The sequence below is a fragment of the Trichosurus vulpecula genome, chromosome 7 (assembly GCF_011100635.1).
Source record: "Trichosurus vulpecula isolate mTriVul1 chromosome 7, mTriVul1.pri, whole genome shotgun sequence".
NCBI classification, from domain to species: domain Eukaryota; kingdom Metazoa; phylum Chordata; class Mammalia; order Diprotodontia; family Phalangeridae; genus Trichosurus; species Trichosurus vulpecula.
This window is the reverse complement of record NC_050579.1, coordinates 126,479,290-126,501,089: the sequence shown is the minus strand read 5'-3', so window position 1 is coordinate 126,501,089 and position 21,800 is coordinate 126,479,290. Positions and strand designations below refer to the sequence as shown.

Genomic DNA, 21,800 nt, shown 5'->3' with positions numbered 1-21,800 from the left:
TATTACTTCAGATAGTATTATTTTTATTATATTGGCTGTTTTATTTATTATAGTTCATCATGTGATTTCATCATTGTGGGAAAAGTCTGGTATATAAACTGTAAACTCCCTGATAGACATTGGCAGTACTTCTGTAGCTTAAAGTATTAAGAGAGTAGCCTTGGGCCATTGGGCAGTAAACGACTTGTCTCTGGTTACACAGCCAGTATGTGTGAGAAGTAGGGCAGACTCCAAGGATGGCCCTTTACACACTATGCCATGCTTCTTAATCCACTGGAAGCCCTCCGTCCTCTTCCTTCTTACAGCAATTTCGTGAGCCTTCTTTACATTTTATAGCAATGTCGTGAGCCTACCACCCCTTTTTCCTTTCACCTTTCCCATATCATACATAGCATTGGTTCCCAAACTCTACTTCAAACTTAAGATTACCCAGGATCTCAAAGATTCCCTCCCCACAAAAGTCATAAAGGATGCTAAGCAATACATTCTGGGCATAAGTGGAATAGAACCCACTCTATCCATAATTTTTCCCTTTCCTCCCCATGAGTACATGGAATATAACTCAAACCTAGGGAACTACTGATAAGTCTGTGCTTGTTATTCTCCCTGAATGGTGCTGTCTTTTATGAAGGGACTTCTTTTCAAGTTATAATAATTTGTGAAAAGAAGGAAATACATTTCTCTGTAGTTTTTTGGTTTGCTCATACAGAAATCTTGGGTGCTATGATGAAATTGCTAGATTGCATAGCAACTTGATATATGGGATTTGTTGAGCTCTAGCCTACTTCCCAAGGAACATTTGGCAAGGTCCAAAGAAAATAAGCAGAATAGCATAGTGGGTGCTTAGGTGTGCTTGAGGGCTCAACTAAATTTCTATTAAGATTTTATGTGAAAGTGAAGTCTAAAAAGGAAGAATTTTCATGTTTTTCTGTGCTGGCATTATCAGTGCTACTGAGTCCTGGCAATATATTTTATTATGCTTATGGTTATATTTAAATGGAAACTTCTAATTATTAATCTTTTTTTCTGTAATTAGGTAAAGAGTATTAACTATGTTACTTTTACTTTATTTTGCAGATTTGTTATAAATTCTTAATTTTATTTCAATACAATATGAACTAAGAAAATTTCGTGGATTATTTTATGCAGAACGTAGGTGGGCATAGCAACTATATATTTTTAAGGGGCATCACTATATAAAGTTTGGAAACAATTCATCTAAGGAGTGTTCTTTCTGAATTGAGCCAACTCTATGAATAGAGATAAAGAAAAATAGAGAGTAACCCAATGATGTTCTTTTAAAAAATTAATTTTGTTCAGTTAATTAGCATTTATTTTCTCTTCCCCCTTCCCAACTGAACAACTCCCCCACCCACCCACCCCTCCAAAAAACTAAACCCATAACAAATCAGGCAAAAGCAAGTTCCTACATTGGCCATGTCCAAAAAACTATGTCTCATTCATTATTTTTGTCAGGAGGTGAGTAGCATGTTTCATTTTCAGTCTTTCACAACCCAGTCTTTTGTAAAAAAAAATTATTGCAATGTTGCTGATATTTATTTACTTTTTCAATAAAAATGTAAACATATTTCTGTGGAGGAAGTAAGTTTAATATTAGAACATGCCAAACTGATCTGTTAGCTCTGACCCCCTTTGTATATCCTCATAAAAAACAAAATGAAAAACTGAAACATAGTTATCAAACCACAAAGCACTCTTCAAAAGAACCACATGTGTTATTTTAGCTTATTAAAAATTGTAGTTTAAAGTAAATTTAACATAATTATATAAAAAAGGATTTTCTTCCGTACGTTTCATTTTCCAAGATTCTTTCCAGTGAAGAAATGTTGCCTTCAGATAATTGAGCTATGTGAGACTGTGTGTAATTGCTTTGTTCTCTTTTTCAGGATGTGAGAGCTTCATGGTGCACTGGTGGGGAAGCTGAGTTTGTAAACTACCCCAATGGATGCAGATAGTGATGTTGCATTGGACATTTTAATTACAAACGTAGTCTGTGTTTTTAGAACCAGATGCCATTTGAACTTAAGGAAGATTGCTTTAGAGGGAGCAAATGTAATTTACAAGCGTGATGTTGGAGTAAGTGAAATTTAAAATGTGTAATACCTAATTTAAATTAAGAAAGTTTTGAGTGTTGAGCTAAGACACAAACTACAATTTATAGTCTTGTCAAGGAGTTCATTAGATACACAAAGATTTTGTTCTGTCACATTTCATTTGTCTCTAACAGAGTACTTCATAATTCTTTAAAAAGTATATTTGAATGAGCAGTTCTGATTTACAGTGTGTTATGTTTTTAAACCTATAAATTATTCGGAAGATTTAACTTCTATTAAGCTAAAGTTTGCTTAGGTAACATAATTTATATTTATTCTCTACCTTTTAAAATAGGTCAAAAAATATTAAAGTAAAAGAGGGAAAAAGGAAATTGGTAATTTACATATAAGTTTTAGAATAAATCTGTGACAGTGAAATTCTTTCGTGGTCACATTATGACTGTCTGTACAAATTAATTGAGATGAATCCATGGTATAAGAATTATAATACTAGGGGCAGCTAGGTGGTGCAGTGAGTAGTAGAGCACTGGCCCTGGAGTCAGGAGGACCTGAGTTCAAATCCAGCCTCTGACACTTGACACACTTACTAGCTATGTGACTTTGGACAAGTAACTTAACCCCAATTGCCTTCCCTTCTCTCCTCAAAAAAAATTCTTTAAAAAAATTATAACACTAAAGTAAACTAAATGTAGATAATTATTATAAAATTTTAACTCAGGGTCATCTTCCTTTTGTCTTGATATGGTAGTTTTTGTTTATTGCCTGGTTTCATATTGACATTGAGGCAGTTAAGACAGACTTAGATAGACATTTATTGTTTAAAACTCAATTAGTTACTATAGAGAGAGTATAAAAACAAGTTTTTTTTTTCAGTTTTGTTCTAACTTGAGAAATTACTGTTGAATATTAACATGTACCATCTTTAAATTTCTTTTTTGTAGAAAGTGTTAATGAAGCTTAGAAAACCTAGAATTACAGCTACAATTTGGTCCTCAGGAAAAATTATTTGCACAGGAGCCACAAGGTAAGTGATACCTAGATTTTTTTTCCCCAATGAAAAGGATAACTTTTTCCTAGATTTTTTTTTTTGGTTCACACTTGGTGAGGAACCTCCCACTTACAGTACATACTGGCATGTGCTTTGCAACTTAGTCGTAATTGCTTGGGGCATTGAGTAGTTACTTGATTTATTCAAGGCCATATACCCAGCATGTGTCTGGGCAGTATTTAAACACCATTCTTTCAGACCCCAAGACTGGAACTCTGTCCACTAAACCATGCTGCCTCTCTTTCTGTATATTGGAATGTAAAATATATTATAAAACATTGTCATATAAGTCAATAGAAGCTTCTTTGGTTTACAGTTTAGTTACTATATAGCTCATTTTTTCAACTTCTCTCTTCTTAAACCATAGTGAAGAAGAAGCTAAATTTGGTGCCAGGCGATTAGCCCGAAGTCTACAGAAACTTGGTTTTCAGGTAAAGTACATAAAAACATATCAACTGAAAATATTTGGGATGTGCATTTAGAACTCAAGATCAGTTAGTCAACAAGCATTTTTCTGGGTACTGAGTGCTGGATATGCAAAGAAAAAAATGAAACAGCCTTCCCTCAAGTAGCATATAGGAGGAAATACAAAATAGATGCAAAATAAATGCAAAATCATTTGACGTGAAAGTGGGACAGCACTAGCAGCTAGGGTAAGGGCGGGAGTCAGTTGGAGGGCTAAAGAAGGTTTCACTGGGGAGAGAGATTGTCTCATTCTCCATTCATGTGTCCAAAGCACCTAGCAAGGTGCAAGGCACATAATAGCCATTTAGTAAATGCTTGTTGATTGACTAAATAGCAAGGCCAGCTTGGCTAGACCATAGAATGTTATTGAAGTAAATGATCATCCAAAAAATTCCTAACTTGAATGTGGTTTTCTGTGCTTCATAATAATAAGTGCTAGACTTCAGATACAGTAGTATTTTGAATTGCTCCTCAATATGGTGGATAGTCAATAATTGACCCTTCTTTTTTTGTTTCTCACCATGTCCTCCTCTAGTACTTTAAAAAATTCATTCAGTATTTCATAAATCTACCCTAGAGGAGAAGATGGACTCAGTCTGGTTGAATAGTAGGCGTCCTTTGTTTATGCCTTTTCTAGCCCGATTTTTACCTTGATGAATGAGAATCATCAGCTAATGCTTTCTCTAGAGTAGAGAAGGTTTATTTTATCACATGCCTGTTATTCTTTAGCTTCTATTACCAAATAGCAATGGAACCAAGAAGTTGGCCTTTCGGAAGAAAGGTGAACCAGCCCTTGCTTTCTTTCCTTGACACCTTCTTGTGTTATAAGAAATATCTTCCTGGATTAAAATACTGAGATTTTATGAGTTTCTTTTTATTCTTAAATAAAATAAATATTGATTTTTTTTTCTCCAATGGGGAAAGGAAACCCTAGTCTTGGTAGCATTCACTTAATACCAATAAATTATCTCACAGGTGCCATAGCAGGTAGAATTAGGATACATTTAGTATCTTCTCATCAGAACTTTTGAGACTTAATATTGGTCACAGTGATGAGTTTATTACATAAAAGAAGTTTGTATATATCTAATGTATGTTCATTTAGTATAAAATGACTCCCGCTATTTAGCTTAGAGGATCACTTACCTTGTTTGGTCCAAGCTGTCAGGATAACTTGCAGGAATGTCCCAGCTGTGATTTCATTTATATGCCCTATTCATAGTTTTCCTCCTAGTGCCATATTTTCCTGTGTTGCATGACTGTGATATATGAATTGACCTCAGAGAGGATAAGTGACATAGTCCAGATGGAATAGCCAGCTGGTCATCAGGAGAGCAGGAGTTGAGTCCAGATCCTCCGTCTCCAGGCCCAGCACTTTTCCACAGAGCACACTGCTGTGCTAAGTCTTCACTGTTAACTTCTTTGTTCATGCGCTCAACAAGCCAAGTGAAAAACCTCTGATATTCCAGAGATTCTTGAAAAAATGCCCTAGGATAACCAGATGTTATTCTTTCTCAGAATAATTTACTTGATTCTGCTTTTCTCTTCCTAAAGGTGATATTTACAGATTTTAAAGTCGTTAATGTATTGGCAGTGTGTAACATGCCCTTCGAAATTCGATTGCCAGAATTCACAAAGAACAATAGGCCTCATGCCAGGTGGGTCTTAGGAGAATGAAACCAGCTTTTTACATTTGAAATCACTTGGAAAGTTTTAAATTTATGTGTTATATTAATTAGAGTTATCTCTTTTTGACAGTTATGAACCCGAACTTCATCCTGCAGTATGTTATCGCATAAAAGCTCTACGAGCTACATTACAGATTTTTTCAACAGGAAGTATCACAGTAACAGGTACTTGATAGTCTCTGTCTAACTTGTGTGACAAATGACTAAATGTGATAAAAGATTCGTATATCAACACAAAGTAACCAAAATATGTCAAACTTTTAGATAATACCCAGGGTGGTGATTTTATATTTAATTCTTTGAATTGTTAGAATGAGTTTGGTACTCACAGAATACAAAGGAACCTCATTTTTTTTAAGTCAGTGGTAGAAGTATTACTTGAGGAAACAACTCAGATGTAATTGGTAAACTTCCTGTAATAACTTGTTATATCAGTTCTTAATAAACTTTAGTTAAGCCATTGTAGGCAAACAACTTATGATTTTAAAAATGATTTTTGCAATCATAATTGTCAGGTTTATGTCATACATGGAAGCCAGGCTCAATAAAAAGCAAAATGTTAATAGACAAGCTTGCCTTCAGTATTTCCTCCTCCATTAGTTTTTCCTCTTTTATGTCACAGACCTGTAAGTACATCTCCTGTATCTTATTCCTACTTCTTATTGCTAAGAAAGATGACTGGTACTGGCTGATTAGGGTTTAAGGTATGATCTCCTCCACAGAACTTGCTGAATCTATAGCCTGGATCCCTCCTCAGGGGGATGAATTTGGCTTTTCCCTTCTTGCAGCCATCCCTACTTCCAGGGCTTGAACGTGACACCATTTCCCCCACAGTGTCACCAAGTACATTGGCTTCTAAACAGGCTTCCAATCAGTATCTTCTTTTACTTTACACTTTCATCTTGAGGTAGAAAATAGACTTGACATTCTGCTTTATTTTTAGATCAATTTAGTTTTTCCTCTTTTGTCAGAAAAGATGTGAGTTTAACTTGTAGCTGCACCACTTTTTGCCCTGAATACCCTGGGCAAGTCACTTAATCTCTCTCCACCTCAATTTCCAATAGCCGGGGATATATAATATTTGAATTGCCCTATGACAATGGGTTATTATGAAGAAAACTTATTAGTCTTTTGGATATATTTCACATAACATACAGCTGTAGGTTACATATCTATCTATAAAATGTATGTGTGCTGAAACGACCAACTGAAAACTGCCACACACAGTTTCCTTAAGTACAGAAAAAAACAATCAGGGATTTAAAAAGGTACCTCTAAAAATCTACCTTTATTGAGTTAATTGGCAATTGGTGAAAAAGTTAATTTTAAAAGACTTCCAGTCCAAAAACAAGTGGATTTTTAAAATTGGTAATTATGGTAAAATTTTGGTAAGCATAGAAAGACAGTGAACTAATGCAGAGTGTGAAATAGAACCAAGAAAACAATATGTGTAATTGACTGCAGCAGTGCAAAAAGAAAGAACTACACAATGCTTTGTCATTACTATGACCAACATTGACCCTCAAGAAGAGATGAGAAAATGGTGTTCCCTCCCTTTTTCGCAGCAGTGATGATACTAGAGGTGTGGAGTATATGTATCCTTTGACACTCAGTGGATGCATTATTTATACCCCAAATCTTTTCCTATGTTTGGGCAAGGTTTACCTGCCAACTTGTAAACAGGCCAGTTTATCAGATGGCTGCTAAAATAACATATGTGCCCAGAGGAGCCATAAATTGTCAGGTCTATGTGTGTATGCATGTATCTGCTGTCACACATGTGGTTATTAGTTGTGCAAGGAACTTCTGAGGTATTTATTGGTCATTGAACACTTAATAAAGAGTGATTTACTTAACAATCACATAGAAAGGATGCTCAAGGATGGTCCAGCATGTAGCTGAGTTCCAAATGGATATACCTCTGGTCGGTAGGATAGCAAGTGGTGTCCAGTCTTGGGACATCTGTCAAGTATGAAGGGCCCTATTGGCCTGTGTGGGTAAACCTGTTTTTAATTCCCTTGGGTGACCAGAAAGCTACATCAATACAGTCAGAGACTACCAGGAAGCTATCAAGTGATGCATCCTGGGGACAGTTTTGTTGTCTTTTAGGAAAACGAACCTAACGATTGTTGAGGGGGAAACCCTGGTAGATCCTGGTCCTATCACACTTGTAAAAAAGATTACACTGATCAAAAGAGCAGTGGAATTCTTTTTGTAGTTGCCAAGATTTATTAGCCTGCATGAATCTTACTCATCAATAGTAAGATGACTAGGGGTCTAAAACTGAGGATTATCGGAATTCTTGATATGTTTTAGCTTAATTCTTTTATCTGTCATCTACCTCAGGGTATCATTTTGCAATTACTGACCAGGAAAAATATTCATCTTAATTTACATTTTGAAATACGGTAATTTACATGTAGTAGATTGACTTTTCATGGCATTTTCCGTTTTCGTTTTAGGGCCAAATGTAAAGGCTGTTGCTACTGCTGTGGAACAGATTTACCCATATGTGTTTGAAAGCAGAAAAGAAATTTTATAATTCACCACTCAATTGGTTAGGTTCCCTAACTGAGCACCTTTTAAAACTGCTGCACATTGGACTCAAGGCAAAAGGAAAACTGGACCAACAGTAACTGAGGAAATAGACTCTTTTATTTGTTCACGGCCACAGTGTAAGCTCCAGTCCCTTTGGATTTTATTTTGAACAGTGCTGTAATGTAAAAAGTTTACAAGACGTGAAATTGCTGCTTTTACAAAAGGACGTTCTATTTATTTTCGCAGTAATTCTCGTGTCATAAGCAGAGCTGTCACGGTGTGCACTACTTTTAAGACATATTTTGGTTGGGTTTTTTTTTTTTGGTTGTTTTTCAGTTTGAGCTAATGTGTTTTATTTGTGAATAGTCTTTTACATTTTTGTATGCTGAACATGGGCACCAAAGAAGCTGTAAAGGTTATCTTTTTTCAATTGATGAATGTGTGCACAAATAAAAGTTTGGAAAAGATCTCTCTTCATACCTATTCTATTATTTTTTTTCTTCCCCATTTTCTATTTTAACTGAAATTGTATTACTCAGAATTCATTTTTTTAAACTATGCAAACTTAGTCTTTTGCTGAAGTGTTTTTTGGCTTCCATTTGAAGTGTATTTTGTATATATGCCACATGTGTACAGTATGTTCTTAATGCTGTGTTACCAAATGTCAGTTTTTCTTGCAAATTAGAAATAAAAAAAATGTATATGAACTATAGGGAATAAGAGTAGAACTTTATAGATTTAACATGTCTTACATTGCTAACTTAATATGATAAGAGTGTTAAATATCTTTTGAAAGTTAAAAAAAAATTAGTTTAATAAAGAAACTTTTCTTATCCACAGATGGGATATGAAAAAGCAGCTCTATTGGGCTGCATCTCATTGTTACTCTGAAAAGTCCTTCACTTACAGCTGAAGGAAAGTGATGGAGACTCTCAATTTAGGCCAGTCTTGGCAGTTTGATAAAGTTGTATGGTCATGACAAGAAGGGCCCCTAGGCTGTACCATGCTTTTACCATTATATACTTAGAAGGAAGCTCACCCTGGGCTTGAAAGCCATTTTGTGAGACATGTCCTTTCTCTCTGATTTTTATCTTATTTAATGGAGCTAAAAAAAAGGGGGTGATTATTTAATTCAGGAAGTGAAAATGATACTAAATCACTTTGTGGTCCAGTGTCCTCTTTGGCTAATTCCTGAGTGTTGGAATGGTAATTATGCTGCAGGAATGCCCTATGACTTGAATTTAACATAGCCAGTGGTGTTTTTGTCCTGAAAAATAAAACTGTGGGTTTCCACAAATCTTTAGAAACAGTAGGAAACAAAATACTACACCAAAATCTGAATGTATTAAAATTTTATGAAACATTAGAATAAATTATTAAAAGATGTGAGCTCCATTAAGTAATTTTTCTTGTATATTAGAGAATGCTAAATTAGGATAAATTGTACAGTTTTGTACAAATGTTATATGTTCTTTGTGCCCCCTTTTCTCCTCTTCTTTATCATTCTCCATCCTGATTGCCCTATGAGAAGTGAAAAGGCTGACTTAAAAATAAAATTCTTTCTTGTGGAGGTTTCTCTTGGGTAATAAGCCTGACTTTGAAAATGATTCTGAATTTTTAGGTTATCTTAATATTCTCATTAATGGTTTTTCTTCTATATTTAATTCACTTTGAAATTCAATAGGTCATCTAATGTAAAGAATCAAAATGAATGAACAAAAGTACAGATTCTATATTGTTAGTTTGAGCACATATAGTTGGTTTTAATTAGCTTCCAAACCTAAGCTGTTAATAAACAAGGGAGAAATAAGGAAAGAAGTGCATATGGAACAATGACATTTTTTTAACTATTTAAAAACTAGGAAAAGGAGAAAAAATGACTAAACCCAATGAGTAGATTCAGATCTCCTAAGATTTTCAGTGACAGTTAAACTATCTGGATTAGTGCTTTCCCAAATGGCATGGGAGGGAGGCAGTGCTGAGAGGACAGATCAGCAGGTAGTACCAGCAGGATTACAACCCAATAGGGTAAGAGCAACAAATGGATATATGGGAAGAGATAAATGACTATAAAACATCTGTCATACGCGCATACAGAGTTATACTGGGGGAAGAGTAATAAAAATACATCCTTATCCACAACTCTCCCTATTTTTGGAAAATCAAGGAGTTCTGATGTAAGTGAGAATGAGCAAACATTTATTTGGAAAATAGAATTATTGGTTTTTTGATACTGGTGTCACTAGCAATAACCAACAAGGTTCACAAGCATCTGTTGATCATGAATGCTCATACTGAGGTATAATGGAGTGGACTATTTGAACTTCAACTGAGGCATCTGAGGGAATGCCTCAGAAGCTAACTTGTTCACTTTGCATCTGTGGTATCTCTTGCTATCCATATTTCCCTTCTCTTCCAGGGAAATCTCACTATTGGGCCTACCAGCCTTTCTCTAGGTAGAATTATTTCTTCCATTGTATTTTTTTATTTAAACATGTCTCCAGTATTTGAGCTATTGCTATCCTAGATTAGTATCTTCCCCAATTTGAATATAAAGGTCTATGAGAGATTTAGAGGTTTGTTACCAAATCAAATTCCAAAATAAAGAAGTCTTTTTTTTTTTTAAGGGTCACTGGTTTTTGGACTGACCTTTTTTTTTTTTAAATTGTAGCTTGAATTTTTTGGTCAAGTTGGATTAATGATTCGAAGTTCAGATATACATCTTCTGTCTCTTAATTACAGTCTATATGTTGGTATCATGAACTTTTGGTGGTTGTGGCTTTTTGCTTCTCTCAAACTCTGCCATATTTTCCTTGTAAATGCCCTTGCCCAGATCTTTAAACTGGAGAAATGACATGGAAATACAGCACAGAAAGCAAATCCTGGATTAGATGAATTACTCACTTAGAAACATACACGCCTGACAGGTGAAATAGGTCCTAGTCTTTGGACATCTATGACTTTACACCATCTGCAGCAGCCTGAAGTTTAACTATTATAATGGCCTATTGGTTGTAGCCTGAGGTAGGAAATTCCTGAGAATTGTGAAGAAGTTGCAGACACTAGGCACTTCAGCTTTGAAAGCCTTGATAAGAGAAAGTTTTGAAAGCTTTATTTAAGGCAACAAAATAAAAATAACTGATTATCTTGCTAACTTCCTAATTTCATAAATCTTGTCATAAGTTTTCACTAAGGGTTACAACTAAATATGGTCCCATATTTCCAAATTCTCTTGGCATCTCACTTTGGTAACAAGGAAAAATGTTCAAAAATGAACTGTCATCTGTTACTACAGAACTGATTCCTTATTTTCATGGGCATTGAGATCTGGAATACTCACGTGGGTTCAGAAAGTCCACTTGAAGAATGATTAACAAAATTTTTAAATTATTACATGAATTTTAATTACAGCTATAGAAACCTTTGCTATTCTTAATTAGATACGGTCAGCAAGTACAACCAATTGAAAATGTAGCCATCAGAGTATTCTAACCCTTTCTAGACCAACAAAGAAAGATGAACTGCACCCATAGAGTTTACTGCCTTCTCTTACAAAAAGGAAAAAAAAAAAGATCCACTCTGCAAGCCAGGTTCCTATAGTGGTAAAGTCATATTTAAAAATCTGTGTCTCATACCTCCGAAAGTAAATCTGTTGTTTGGGTGTGGGTAGGTGGTGTAGAGTGGTCAAATGATTGATTGATTTCAGAAGGCCTGTTCTTAAATTGCTCAGGACAGTGAAAAGCAATAACGCAACTACACTTTCTCGGGCCAGTCCTCAACTGGTTCGTAGGAAATGGCAGGTAGTTTGGTGACAATCTGCTTCCTCTTTCCCTAGTTAGACTTTAAAATTAAGAACTGACTTTTAAGCCACTTGTGACTGGATTAGGAAATACCTTAAAAGCTTCAGACACTGAAGTTCAAAAAAAGTACCAGATGTACATTATTACGAAGACACTAAGTGTCCTCATGCCAAATCAATATCGTTGTTTGCATGGCATCAGTCCCGAAAGGGCTGCCTTGATTGCCCTTTTTCGTACAACCTTTTGGACTCTAACAACTGCTCTTGGTGTTTTGTCTTTTGAAGCTCCGTTGGCACCAACTTCTCTCTTTGATGACTCATAAGATAAATGTTGTGTTTCACATAGTTCCTGAAAGAGAAAGAGTCACTAATGAAAACATCATTCTTGCTTTATACAGTGCTGTTTTTAAAAAATATTAGACATATTTTAAAAGCCACCCTGGGGTTTGTAAAATTCTAGAGGTACACTGAGGTCATGTTATGACATTGAAGCCTTTCTATAGAATATATTAGAATACGGGTTTTTGTTGGGTGCTGTCCAAAGCATATTTAGTTATCAAAAGAATTGCAAGGATGTCATAGCACAGTTTTACCTGCAAATTTGAATTCCAAGTACAATGTTATAGTTTAGCTTGACATGGAGTCTGCAAAAAATTAATCATTCACAAATCCTACTATTTCTCATTTTTGTTGGAATACACAAAAAGTTAATTGCTAAAGGTTGGGGAGGGGGGGGTATGAGTCATTACAACCACTTCCCCCACCCAATCGTTGAGATGTTTACCATTTGTACCAAAGTATGTAGGTAAAATGTCACTAACAAGCAATTTCTGTGAAATGACTTTTTCCTCGGTTTTTCTTCCTCCCTTTCTTCTTCCTTTCCTTCTTTCTTTTACTTTCCCTCATTTCTTTTCCCTCCTTTCTCCTTTATTCCTTCATTATTTCTTTTCTCTTTTTCTCCTTTCCTTCCTTCCTTTTTTCCTTCCTTCCTTCTTCCTTTCTCCTCTTACACTGTGATCCTGGCCCAGTGCTCAATCAACTTTCTAAGATTATAATTTGCAAAGCCAATTATGATTTGCATTACTTTGAGGGAGCTCTCTCACTGGAAGTACCATACATTGATGAAATCGCAGGTCTCAGCAATATAAAATAAAATTCTTGGCTTAAAGAGTAAGTTCCATAACAGAAATAACTAATATAATGAACTATCTTATTTTGAATTCACTGCCCAAAAGACAGAAGTTTGTTTTCTCTTTTTGATGTTACAAATGAAATTATTAACATTTTAGAATGTTTTTCCCTCAGTTTATTTACTACCAGGCACTATGAATGTTATATAAATTTATCTAATTTTGCAAGAATAGTGATATGAGGCCATAACCCCAAATGTGAGAGAAAAATGTTAAGCAGTAAAGGATATGAAAGTATTTTAGATACTGCCTTCACTTTGACTTTGTGCTTAGAATATCTTACTGTAATTCCTACACCAAGGCTATTTCAGTAGTAAATATAAAGTTAGGTTCCAGGCTATTGGATCCTTACTCTGCGGCAAAGAAATACCTTACCTTCTTCCTTGACTTCACAGCACTTTGGACTTCGACATACTACTAGCTGTGGAGCATTGGGAAGGAGTATTTGAATTTCAAGTCCCCTTAGCATTTAAAAAATGTAATCATTAACATCATTTCTAAATGTCTTAACTGTAAAATTGACAATATACCTGAAGGTCATAGGAGAGTAAGGCAGTGCTTAAGAGGATATGTTACATGGTTAAGGAAAAGAGACTACAAAGAACAATGTTAAACAGAGTGCAGTTTTATAGAGAATTATGTCTGGGGATTGGAGGGATAGTACTCCACACGGGGGCAAGTAATGTTCAATGGAACTGTCTTACATTCTAATGAGGTTTTTGAGAACAGGGTTTTCGAAGGCATCTAAAAATACAGCTGAAGAGATTGCTAGAGAATTGGAGAGGTGGGAAAGCAGAGGAGAAATCATACCACCCTTGGGCATAGCAGAGCTTTTCAGAACTAGAGAGGACATAGGGATCTAGTTCAACCTTACCATTCTACTGCAGTAAAATATTTTTCATGTACTCCCACAGATTAAAAAAAAATGTGTTTCTCCATTTAAATGAATTTTACCTGTTGACCAACCAATAAAATGTCAGTATTTAAAGTTTTTTGTAAGAGAGAACATAATGCCATACAGAAATTAAAATAAGATAATGGGAAAAGCAGGCAGAAGAGAGGGATGTGGGGTGAGTCTAATGAAAAATAGATGTGTAGTACTATGGTAGTCACGCTTGTGTTGTCTTCTACTCCATTATGTAAATACTTATTCCAACTAAATGGCATATAGATTAGTTATGTAAATTATCTTATTCCATGGTCAAAAAGGAAATTAAATATGTTAGAAATCTGATGTTCTCCTTTAAGCAATTTAGCTAGAACTTTTGTTTTCTGGGCTGATGTGAGCAGGCAAAAATTTGTATTTTCCTACTAGTGTCTCTGCAAGGAGAGAGGCATGCAAGTTTTTTGGTAGTTGGCCATCAGGTCAGAAATATACAGAAGGGGAAGCTCTTAAGTTTAGCTATAAAACAAATTGCTTTCAACTAAAATTACTAATTGACCCAAGTCTGCTAGCATTATTCCTATTGGTAGTAATAGAATGGTAGCATTGGGCAAGTGAATAAGTCCTTTTGGCCTCCTACTTTGTGTAGACTAACTGGGCAAAATACTTTTTTGCTAAAAATCTCACTGGAATAAATTGGGAACACCTACTGTCAGTTTAGGCTACAGCACCCGCTAAGAAACTGGCATTCCATGGAGTCCTTGACAATAAGCCTGGGAGACATTACTCAGAAGAAAACTACCAGTTTTCACAAGAAATAAGAAAAATCTACCCACATGGGTGTGAAACTGAATGGTAATGAAATTTCTGAGTAATTGGAAATGGCATTTCTATACTGATATTAATCTAAATGTCATTTCCTACATATCTATTAAGGAGCCACGTTTCTTACCTCCATCCTCTTGTGTAGCAAGAGACACAACCGCCTTGCTATCTACTTGCCATCTTAAATTAGTATGAGGAAACAAAACATGCCAGATGAACCCATCAGTTTGCTTTACATATGTCACAAATATGTAAACCTTTATACGTTTAAAATAAGGATTTTTCTCACCTCCTTGCCTTTCATTCTCCTCTACTAACTTTTTCCTCTATCTTCATTCTCCCTCACAAGTCTTCCAGTATAAATACTAATATAAAAACAATTGCATTTAAAGCATGTGTTACTTTTGACCTTGGTCCTTCCTGTTGCCATTTCCTTTCATTTTAATTTTTTTTATTTTCTTGGATGAGGGATTGGGAAGAGAAAGGTTAAAAGCTAACAAACTTCTGTCCCTTTAGAATAGTCCATAATTCAGAGGTTCTCTAATTCGGATAGGGTTGCCCTAGTATGAGTCGTGAACTCACTGTTTTTAATAGGCACCAGTTTGTTCTCAATGACTATTTTATTCTGTTTGTCCACTAGGTGGGAGGGTTGTACTTAGGTTTTCTTTTTCCTCTGAATTAGAAATCAGATCTTGACTGTGCCATATCACAGATATATCTGCATATTTCATAGTCTCTTTCTGAACCAGAGTTCCTTTTTGAGTTTTTTTTTTGTTTTTTTTTTTAGTTTTTTGAGGTATAGAAGGAAATAAAGGGAATGGTTAGGCTCTTTGTCAGTTGGTTCTCAGAGCTCTGTGTCCACTGTCCCTTCCCCGTTTTTGTTCTGTTTATTATTAAACCACATTTGGAGAAGTTTTTCTGACTACAGAACCTCTCTGTGGGCTACTTTGGCCCAAAAGTGCCAGTAGGTAGTTCATACATACTAAAACACTCATGGGTGTGAATGACAACTGCACCAAGTACTTTGAGGCCTCATTCACCTTTTAAATCTTAACTGAGCTAGTACTCCTAGAAATATATTTGTTATTTACATTAATTGCTGCAGGACCCAATATCTCTTGTTAACATACATATTTATTTATTTACACCCTGGGCAAACCTACATCATACCTATACCTAGCAAAAACCTTCATTAGGCTAACACTGTTAATTTCTAAATTGTTGTTTTAGTCAATTAGTCTTGTCTGACTTCAACACCCCATTTGGGGTTTTCTTGGCAAAGATACTGGAGTGGTTTGCCATTTCCTTCTCCCACTTATTTTGCTGGTGAATAAACTGAGGCAAACAGGGTTAAGTGACTTGCTCAGGGTCACACAGCTAGTAAGTATCTGAGGCTAGATTTAAACTTAGGAGAATGTCTTCCTGACTCCAGGCCTGGCGCTGTATCCACTGTGCCACATTTCCTTCTCCAGCTCATTTTGAAAATGGGAAACTGAGGCAAACAAGGTTAAGTGACTTGCCCAGGGTCACACAGATAATGAGTGTCTGAGACTGGATTTAAACTCAGGTTCTCCTGATTTCAGACCCAGTGCTCTATCTACTGCCCCATCTGCTGCCCCAGTCTGTAAATGGATGCTTGCATACCCCTTGACATTAGCATAATAAAAGAGATCTGTTATTGTATACCATAATAAGTCTATTTGGTTCATTAGTGTACCCCTTTGCAGGCTTTCAGACTAGACTATTAAAACTAGTGTGTCTTTGACTATCATCCATTGTGTACCTAGCATTCAGTGTAACCTGAGCATTCTTAGACAAATAGAAATCATCTCTTCACCTAGAGGTTTCTAATCAAGCTATAGCAGGCAATGAAACCAATTAGCTCAATACAAGCCAGTATATGACTATTCGTTTGAGAAATATAGAATATAAGAATTATAGAAACATAAGCATAGGGATTGGATCTATGATTTTGTTGGTATGGGGCACCTCCAGCTGGAGAAACTCTCCACCAATGTGGGGCAGCATCTTCCCTGCAATTTATCATCTTAGACAGCTGCCTAGAGCAATGAGGGGTTAAGTGATTTGCCCAGGGTCACAGAGCCACCATGTTTCACAGTCGGGACTTAAATCTATGCCTCGCTGAGTTCAAGGCTAGCCTCTGAGAAAGAAAAGCTTATGGGCTTCGGTTACTAGGGAAAGCTTCATGGAGGAGAAGAGGCTTGAACTAGGCAGGGCAGGATTGAATTGGCCAAAGTCCAAGGCTAGGTTCACAGGTGGCCTTTGGAGGAACTGGGACCCTCTCATTATAGGTATCAAGCAGAGGCTTAATACCCACTGAGGTACATTATGGTGAAGATTCCTTTCAAGTATCAGTTGAAAAAGAGCCATTGAAGTCCCATGTGACTCTTAAAATTCTGTAATTGTGAGAGGGTACACTGTCAGTGGAAGCTGAGAAAGTAAAATAGAATGATCAACAACCACAGCAGAGAGGTTAAAAGTATGAGAAGTGGAGAAAAAAGCATTATTGGGTTTGGCTAAGGTAGAGTCATTGGTAGCCTTATTCTCAATTTTGAAAAAGGACTATATTGACATTTCAGAAGATGGTCCAGTGACCAAGTTAAAGGAAAGATGTTTACTCAACTCATTCCTGGAATTTTTTCAAGTTGTTTAAAGTTTTAAGGAACATTTAATGAAGATTACACTTTGTAGGACTTCTGGGGGTGGGAACTGGAGAAGAAATGTTGAAAAGAAAAGTCTTTTCAGCATGCACTGTCTGCTTCACCTATGGGATTAGATATTTGGTCCCTTCAGAACTGACTCCTTTCAGAAATGTCACTATAACTGCAGTCTGTGACAGTGGCTCCCTACACGATTACATTGATACCATTTTGCCTTTTTAAAAAAGGAACTTTAAAAACATGAACTTGTTCATTTTCTCCCTTTTACTTGCTCAAGAAAATATATTCTTACTTCCCCCCCCATATTTAAAGAACTAAAGAAGTCTCCAGGGAAATCATAAGATTTTTAAATACCCTTTCACTTAGCCATTTAATTTTACAATCTTACCACTGGAAAGGATTGTAAAGGTCATCTAGAATAAACCTACCTGAAGCATAAAAACCTATGACAACGTTCCCAACAAGTGGCCATTCCAATTTGACTTGAAGACCTTCAGTGGTGGTAGTCATTTAGGCATTCTGTAAGCATTGACAAAGTAGCCACCATGTGCAAACCACTTCACTTTGCCTATGTTTGTCACTTAACCTTCCATTTAACAGATGGCCCTATAGATTCTTCTAAGGGAAAGGAGAAAGGCCTTTTTTCCACACCACTTCTAAGTCAGGCTATACTACTTTCAAGTTTGAAATTTATTTAAACCAGTCTACTGAAGCTTCTCTTTATTCTGATTCCCTAAACTTAAACCAATTTTACGTGGGATATTTTTGCACATGTTGAAAAGAAATCTAGGCATTTCTGTTAAAGTTGTTTTGTTTTGTTTTTCTCCAAGATTTCTAAATTTTGGTTGGGATATAGGTTAGCAATGGAGAAACCAAATACTTGCAGTAGTTCCAACATTGGGAAGGGAGCATTATATGTGGTAGTGTTAATCCCACCAGAAACAGGAAGACAACCTCATAGGAGATGGATAAATTAAGAGAGGAGAACTTGAATGTCTTCGGAAAACTTAGAAAGTTCACTCTACAGAAGGCTATACAGTCTCATTCCTTAAGTGAGTCATGCTGATTTTACAAATCTTTGAAAGACAAAACAGATGGCAGTAAACAGTCTAAAGGGCTATCCTAAATTAATTGCTGATCTATTATTCAGTTGTATCACAAAGCCAGTCACATGTTGGTAGAAAGAAAGTGTCAATCATTAATACTTACGACTTTGCCATTTCCACTGATATTTGTTCCAAAGAGCATCCCTTTGTTTCCGGGATAAACAAAACAACAAAAACCAGTGCTGCTAGACTCATTATTGTGTAAATAAAGCACACCCATGGCAGGCCAATAAGTTCTACAAGAAACACACAAAAAGATTCATTAGTTCTTGTGTTTTGCTAGTCACTTCATAACTATATGCAATTCTGATTTTAATCATACTAATGATAACCAGGGAAACAAGAATCGTGAACTCTAAGATCAGCCACTATCCAAAGGTTGCGTTTTCATTAACTACACACCATAACGACTTTTCCTGAGGAAGGAATTAGTAACCTGGTTGCTATTGCGATTCAGATTCAATGCCAGCATTTTACATCGGACTTTAATGATGCATTTTTACAATGTTTTCTTTTCTTTCTTTTTTTTTTGGAAGATGCTCAGACTTCTTTATCCAAAAAATCAATTCATAGCACCTAATATGTCATTTAAAACTGCTATCATATGTATACATAACAGCTGTTTTTCAAGGTTCAGGAAGAGAGGTACATGGCTCATAATGAAAAGATATCAAATTACAACAATGTATTAGCAAGGCCCGGGGCCCTCATGGTTATTTTTCCATTCTTTGATTGTCTATTAATTTAAGGCCCAGCCTGATTTTTCCTCCAATCATTTCTAACCAAATCTACTGACCACAGAATTTTTCAAAGTTGGAAGGGAATCTCAGCAGCCACATAAGCCAACCCATGCCCAAAGAAGAACCCCAACTACAACACAGTGGACAAATGATTACCTAGCTTTTGCTTGAAGACCTTCAACTAGGGGATGCCCAAAGCAACCCATCAATGGGAATGAAGTTGCAAAAACTGGTTATGGTATGGCACACAAATTAAAAATGTGTATGTATAACTTGCTCTTATTCCTTGAGCCTTGTAACACTATATTCCAATTATTTTATTGATTTTAATTTTTACTCTCTTTTTAAATCTCCTCAGTATGGTTCTCTAACCTTCTATTCTCTGCCACCTGTCTTCTTCTCTTGTACGTTTTCCCCCTAAAATAATAAAACCCTAGAATTTTATAGTTGAAAAGAACCATAAAGGCCATCTAGTCCAGCTTCCTACCATTCAGAAATCTCTTTTACAATATCTAGTCTCTGATTAAATATTTCTTGTGATGGGGTACTTACTCATTAAGACAATCCATTTTATTTTTAACCACCTCCTTGCAATTTCTGCTTATTGATATCTTCCGAATACAAATACACAATAAATCTAATCCATTTTCACATAACAGATGTTTCTCCCCTACCCCCATCTCTGCCCCCACCCTCCAGGATAAGTATTATCAATCCCTTCAACTGATTATAATAGGACATGGTTATTAGACTCTAGAATGCAGCTAGATGGTACAATGGATAGAATGTTGGGCCTGGAGTCAGGAAGACTTCCTGAGTTCAAATCTGGCCTCAGACACTTACTAGTTGTGTGACCTAGGCAAGTCACTTCACCCTGTCTGCTTTCAATTTCTTCATCTGTAAAATGAGCTGGAGAAGGAAATGGCAAACCACTCTAATGTCTTTTCCATGAAAACCCCAAATGGGGTTGGACATGACTGAAAACGATTCAGCAACAACAAAACTAGACTCTCTACTATGATCTTCTGAATGGACTCTGGTTTGGCAATATCCCTTTTAAAACTTCTTAAAATGGGGCATCCCAAATTGAGCATTATAATGAAGACGTATTCTAACCTGTGTACAATTCAGTGGGACTATTATCACCCTTATTTTGGAATCCGTACTTCCTACTAATAATACCACACTAGCGTTTTGGCAGCCATGTCACATTGGTGGCTTTTATTGAGTTTATAGTCAATTTGTAAGCCTTTGGTTTTTGTCACATGAACCATGGTTAAGCCTGGCCTCCCTGATCCTATCTTTGATATTCAGAACCCAAGTGCAAGACATCACATTTATCTTGGTAAATGGTATCTTGTTAGCTTCAGCTAATTTTCCACTTTCTGATCTGTCAAAGTCATTTGATAAACAAGATCTTTTTTGAAATTTGATTCTGTTAACCAGCACATTAGCTCTCCCTGCCCTCCCTTTCCATTGCTCTGTTTTCTTTCCCCTTTTTCCATTCTCTCCTCTCTTTTTCCCTTTTCCATTCCACAAACTGCTCACAGGGATGAGGATGGAGAGTCAGGGTAGGATACATGAGAGGAGCTGGTCAGAGTGAAGGACCAGTTCCCTTATTATTCTGCTTTCTGACTTTAGAAATGGCCTCCGAATACAGAGCTTTAACCAGGTCAGGGTAACCACGATGTCCTGTTGAACAGATGTAGGGTAGAACTCACCTTGAACATGAATTGTTAACCACTTTGACAATCTGTTGAACACTATGGACCCCTTCTCAGAATGTTTTTAAGCACACAAAATAAAATACTACAAAGGAAACCAATTATCTTGAAACAGAAATGCGATATTTTTTTTCTAGCCAAGTTCATGGGACTTCTGGAATCTATCCAGAGACCCCTTGGAGTTAAGAATCTGTGTCTCAGAAAGACTGGGAGCTTTCCCTCCTTGTTCATCTGTTTGTTTTTGAATCAAGAGACCAGGAACTATAACTGACCCAGAGGAAACCAAAATTTCAACATTGTGGTTGAAAGAGCGCTCGCCTTGAAATTGGAAGTTGGAGTCAGGAGACCAAGGCCTTGCTCTACCACTAACTCAGGGGCCCTTTCTTCTCCTTTGAAAAATTACAGTTAGGCAAGATCCTTTCCAGCTTTAACCATCCATGTGTCTATTAGATTTGACTTCAATTTGACCCTGGGCCATCTCAGTTCCAATTTCAGTAAAAGCTTAATGAACCATCCTCTCTGATTTTGGGCAAGTCACTTCTCTATTCTAAAGGCCGCCTCCTCCATAAAATGAAGGAGCTGACTTGATGATCCCTAAAATCCTTACCAGCTCCAACATTATACTTTGAGAGATTTAAGGGGATTGGCATCAAGCCATTTTTAGCCTCCTTACCAACAGCATCGATTTATTTTCTTTAAATGTTACCATTCCACTTTTTTTCGCCCATAATGAGGTTTCTTAGAAGCCAAGTGGGAAGAAGCAACTGACTTTACCATGTAGTTGCCAAGAGTAATTAGATAAAGCAGGAAGCTACCATTTCTTAGAGGAAAGAGGGTAGCCTCTCAGGAGAAGCCTTGTGGTATTATCTGGGAGCTCTGTTTACCCCCAACTAGGTAACATGTCAAAGACTCCTCAGTTGAGGATGTCTTCTACACCCATTGTCTCTGGGGCTGCTTGCCCCGGTTACAGACTCCTAAGTATGGTTCTGTAAGATCATAAAGGAATATGCTTCTAAAATTCATTAGCAGTGGCTGAAA

The 21,800-nt window shown here is 36.3% G+C and overlaps 2 protein-coding genes across 2 annotated transcripts in view; one reads left to right on the top strand and one right to left on the bottom strand.

Annotated features, from left to right (window-relative positions):
- The window catches only part of TBPL1 (TATA-box binding protein like 1), a 30,340-nt gene extending 20,937 nt beyond the window's left edge, over window positions 1–9,403 (top strand). The window contains exons 2-7 of the mRNA XM_036767739.1: window positions 1,908–2,097; window positions 3,017–3,099; window positions 3,491–3,554; window positions 5,143–5,246; window positions 5,347–5,441; window positions 7,739–9,403. Of these exons, the coding sequence (XP_036623634.1) occupies window positions 1,963–2,097; window positions 3,017–3,099; window positions 3,491–3,554; window positions 5,143–5,246; window positions 5,347–5,441; window positions 7,739–7,818 (561 nt within the window). The 5' untranslated portion in view covers window positions 1,908–1,962 and the 3' untranslated portion in view covers window positions 7,819–9,403. The remainder of the gene's footprint in view (window positions 1–1,907; window positions 2,098–3,016; window positions 3,100–3,490; window positions 3,555–5,142; window positions 5,247–5,346; window positions 5,442–7,738) is intronic.
- Window positions 7,914–21,800, bottom strand: part of SLC2A12 (solute carrier family 2 member 12) — a gene marked incomplete at its 5' end in the record, with an annotated part of 74,458 nt that continues 60,571 nt past the window's right edge. The window contains 2 exons of the mRNA XM_036768237.1: window positions 7,914–11,962; window positions 18,402–18,534. Of these exons, the coding sequence (XP_036624132.1) occupies window positions 11,812–11,962; window positions 18,402–18,534 (284 nt within the window). The remainder of the gene's footprint in view (window positions 11,963–18,401; window positions 18,535–21,800) is intronic.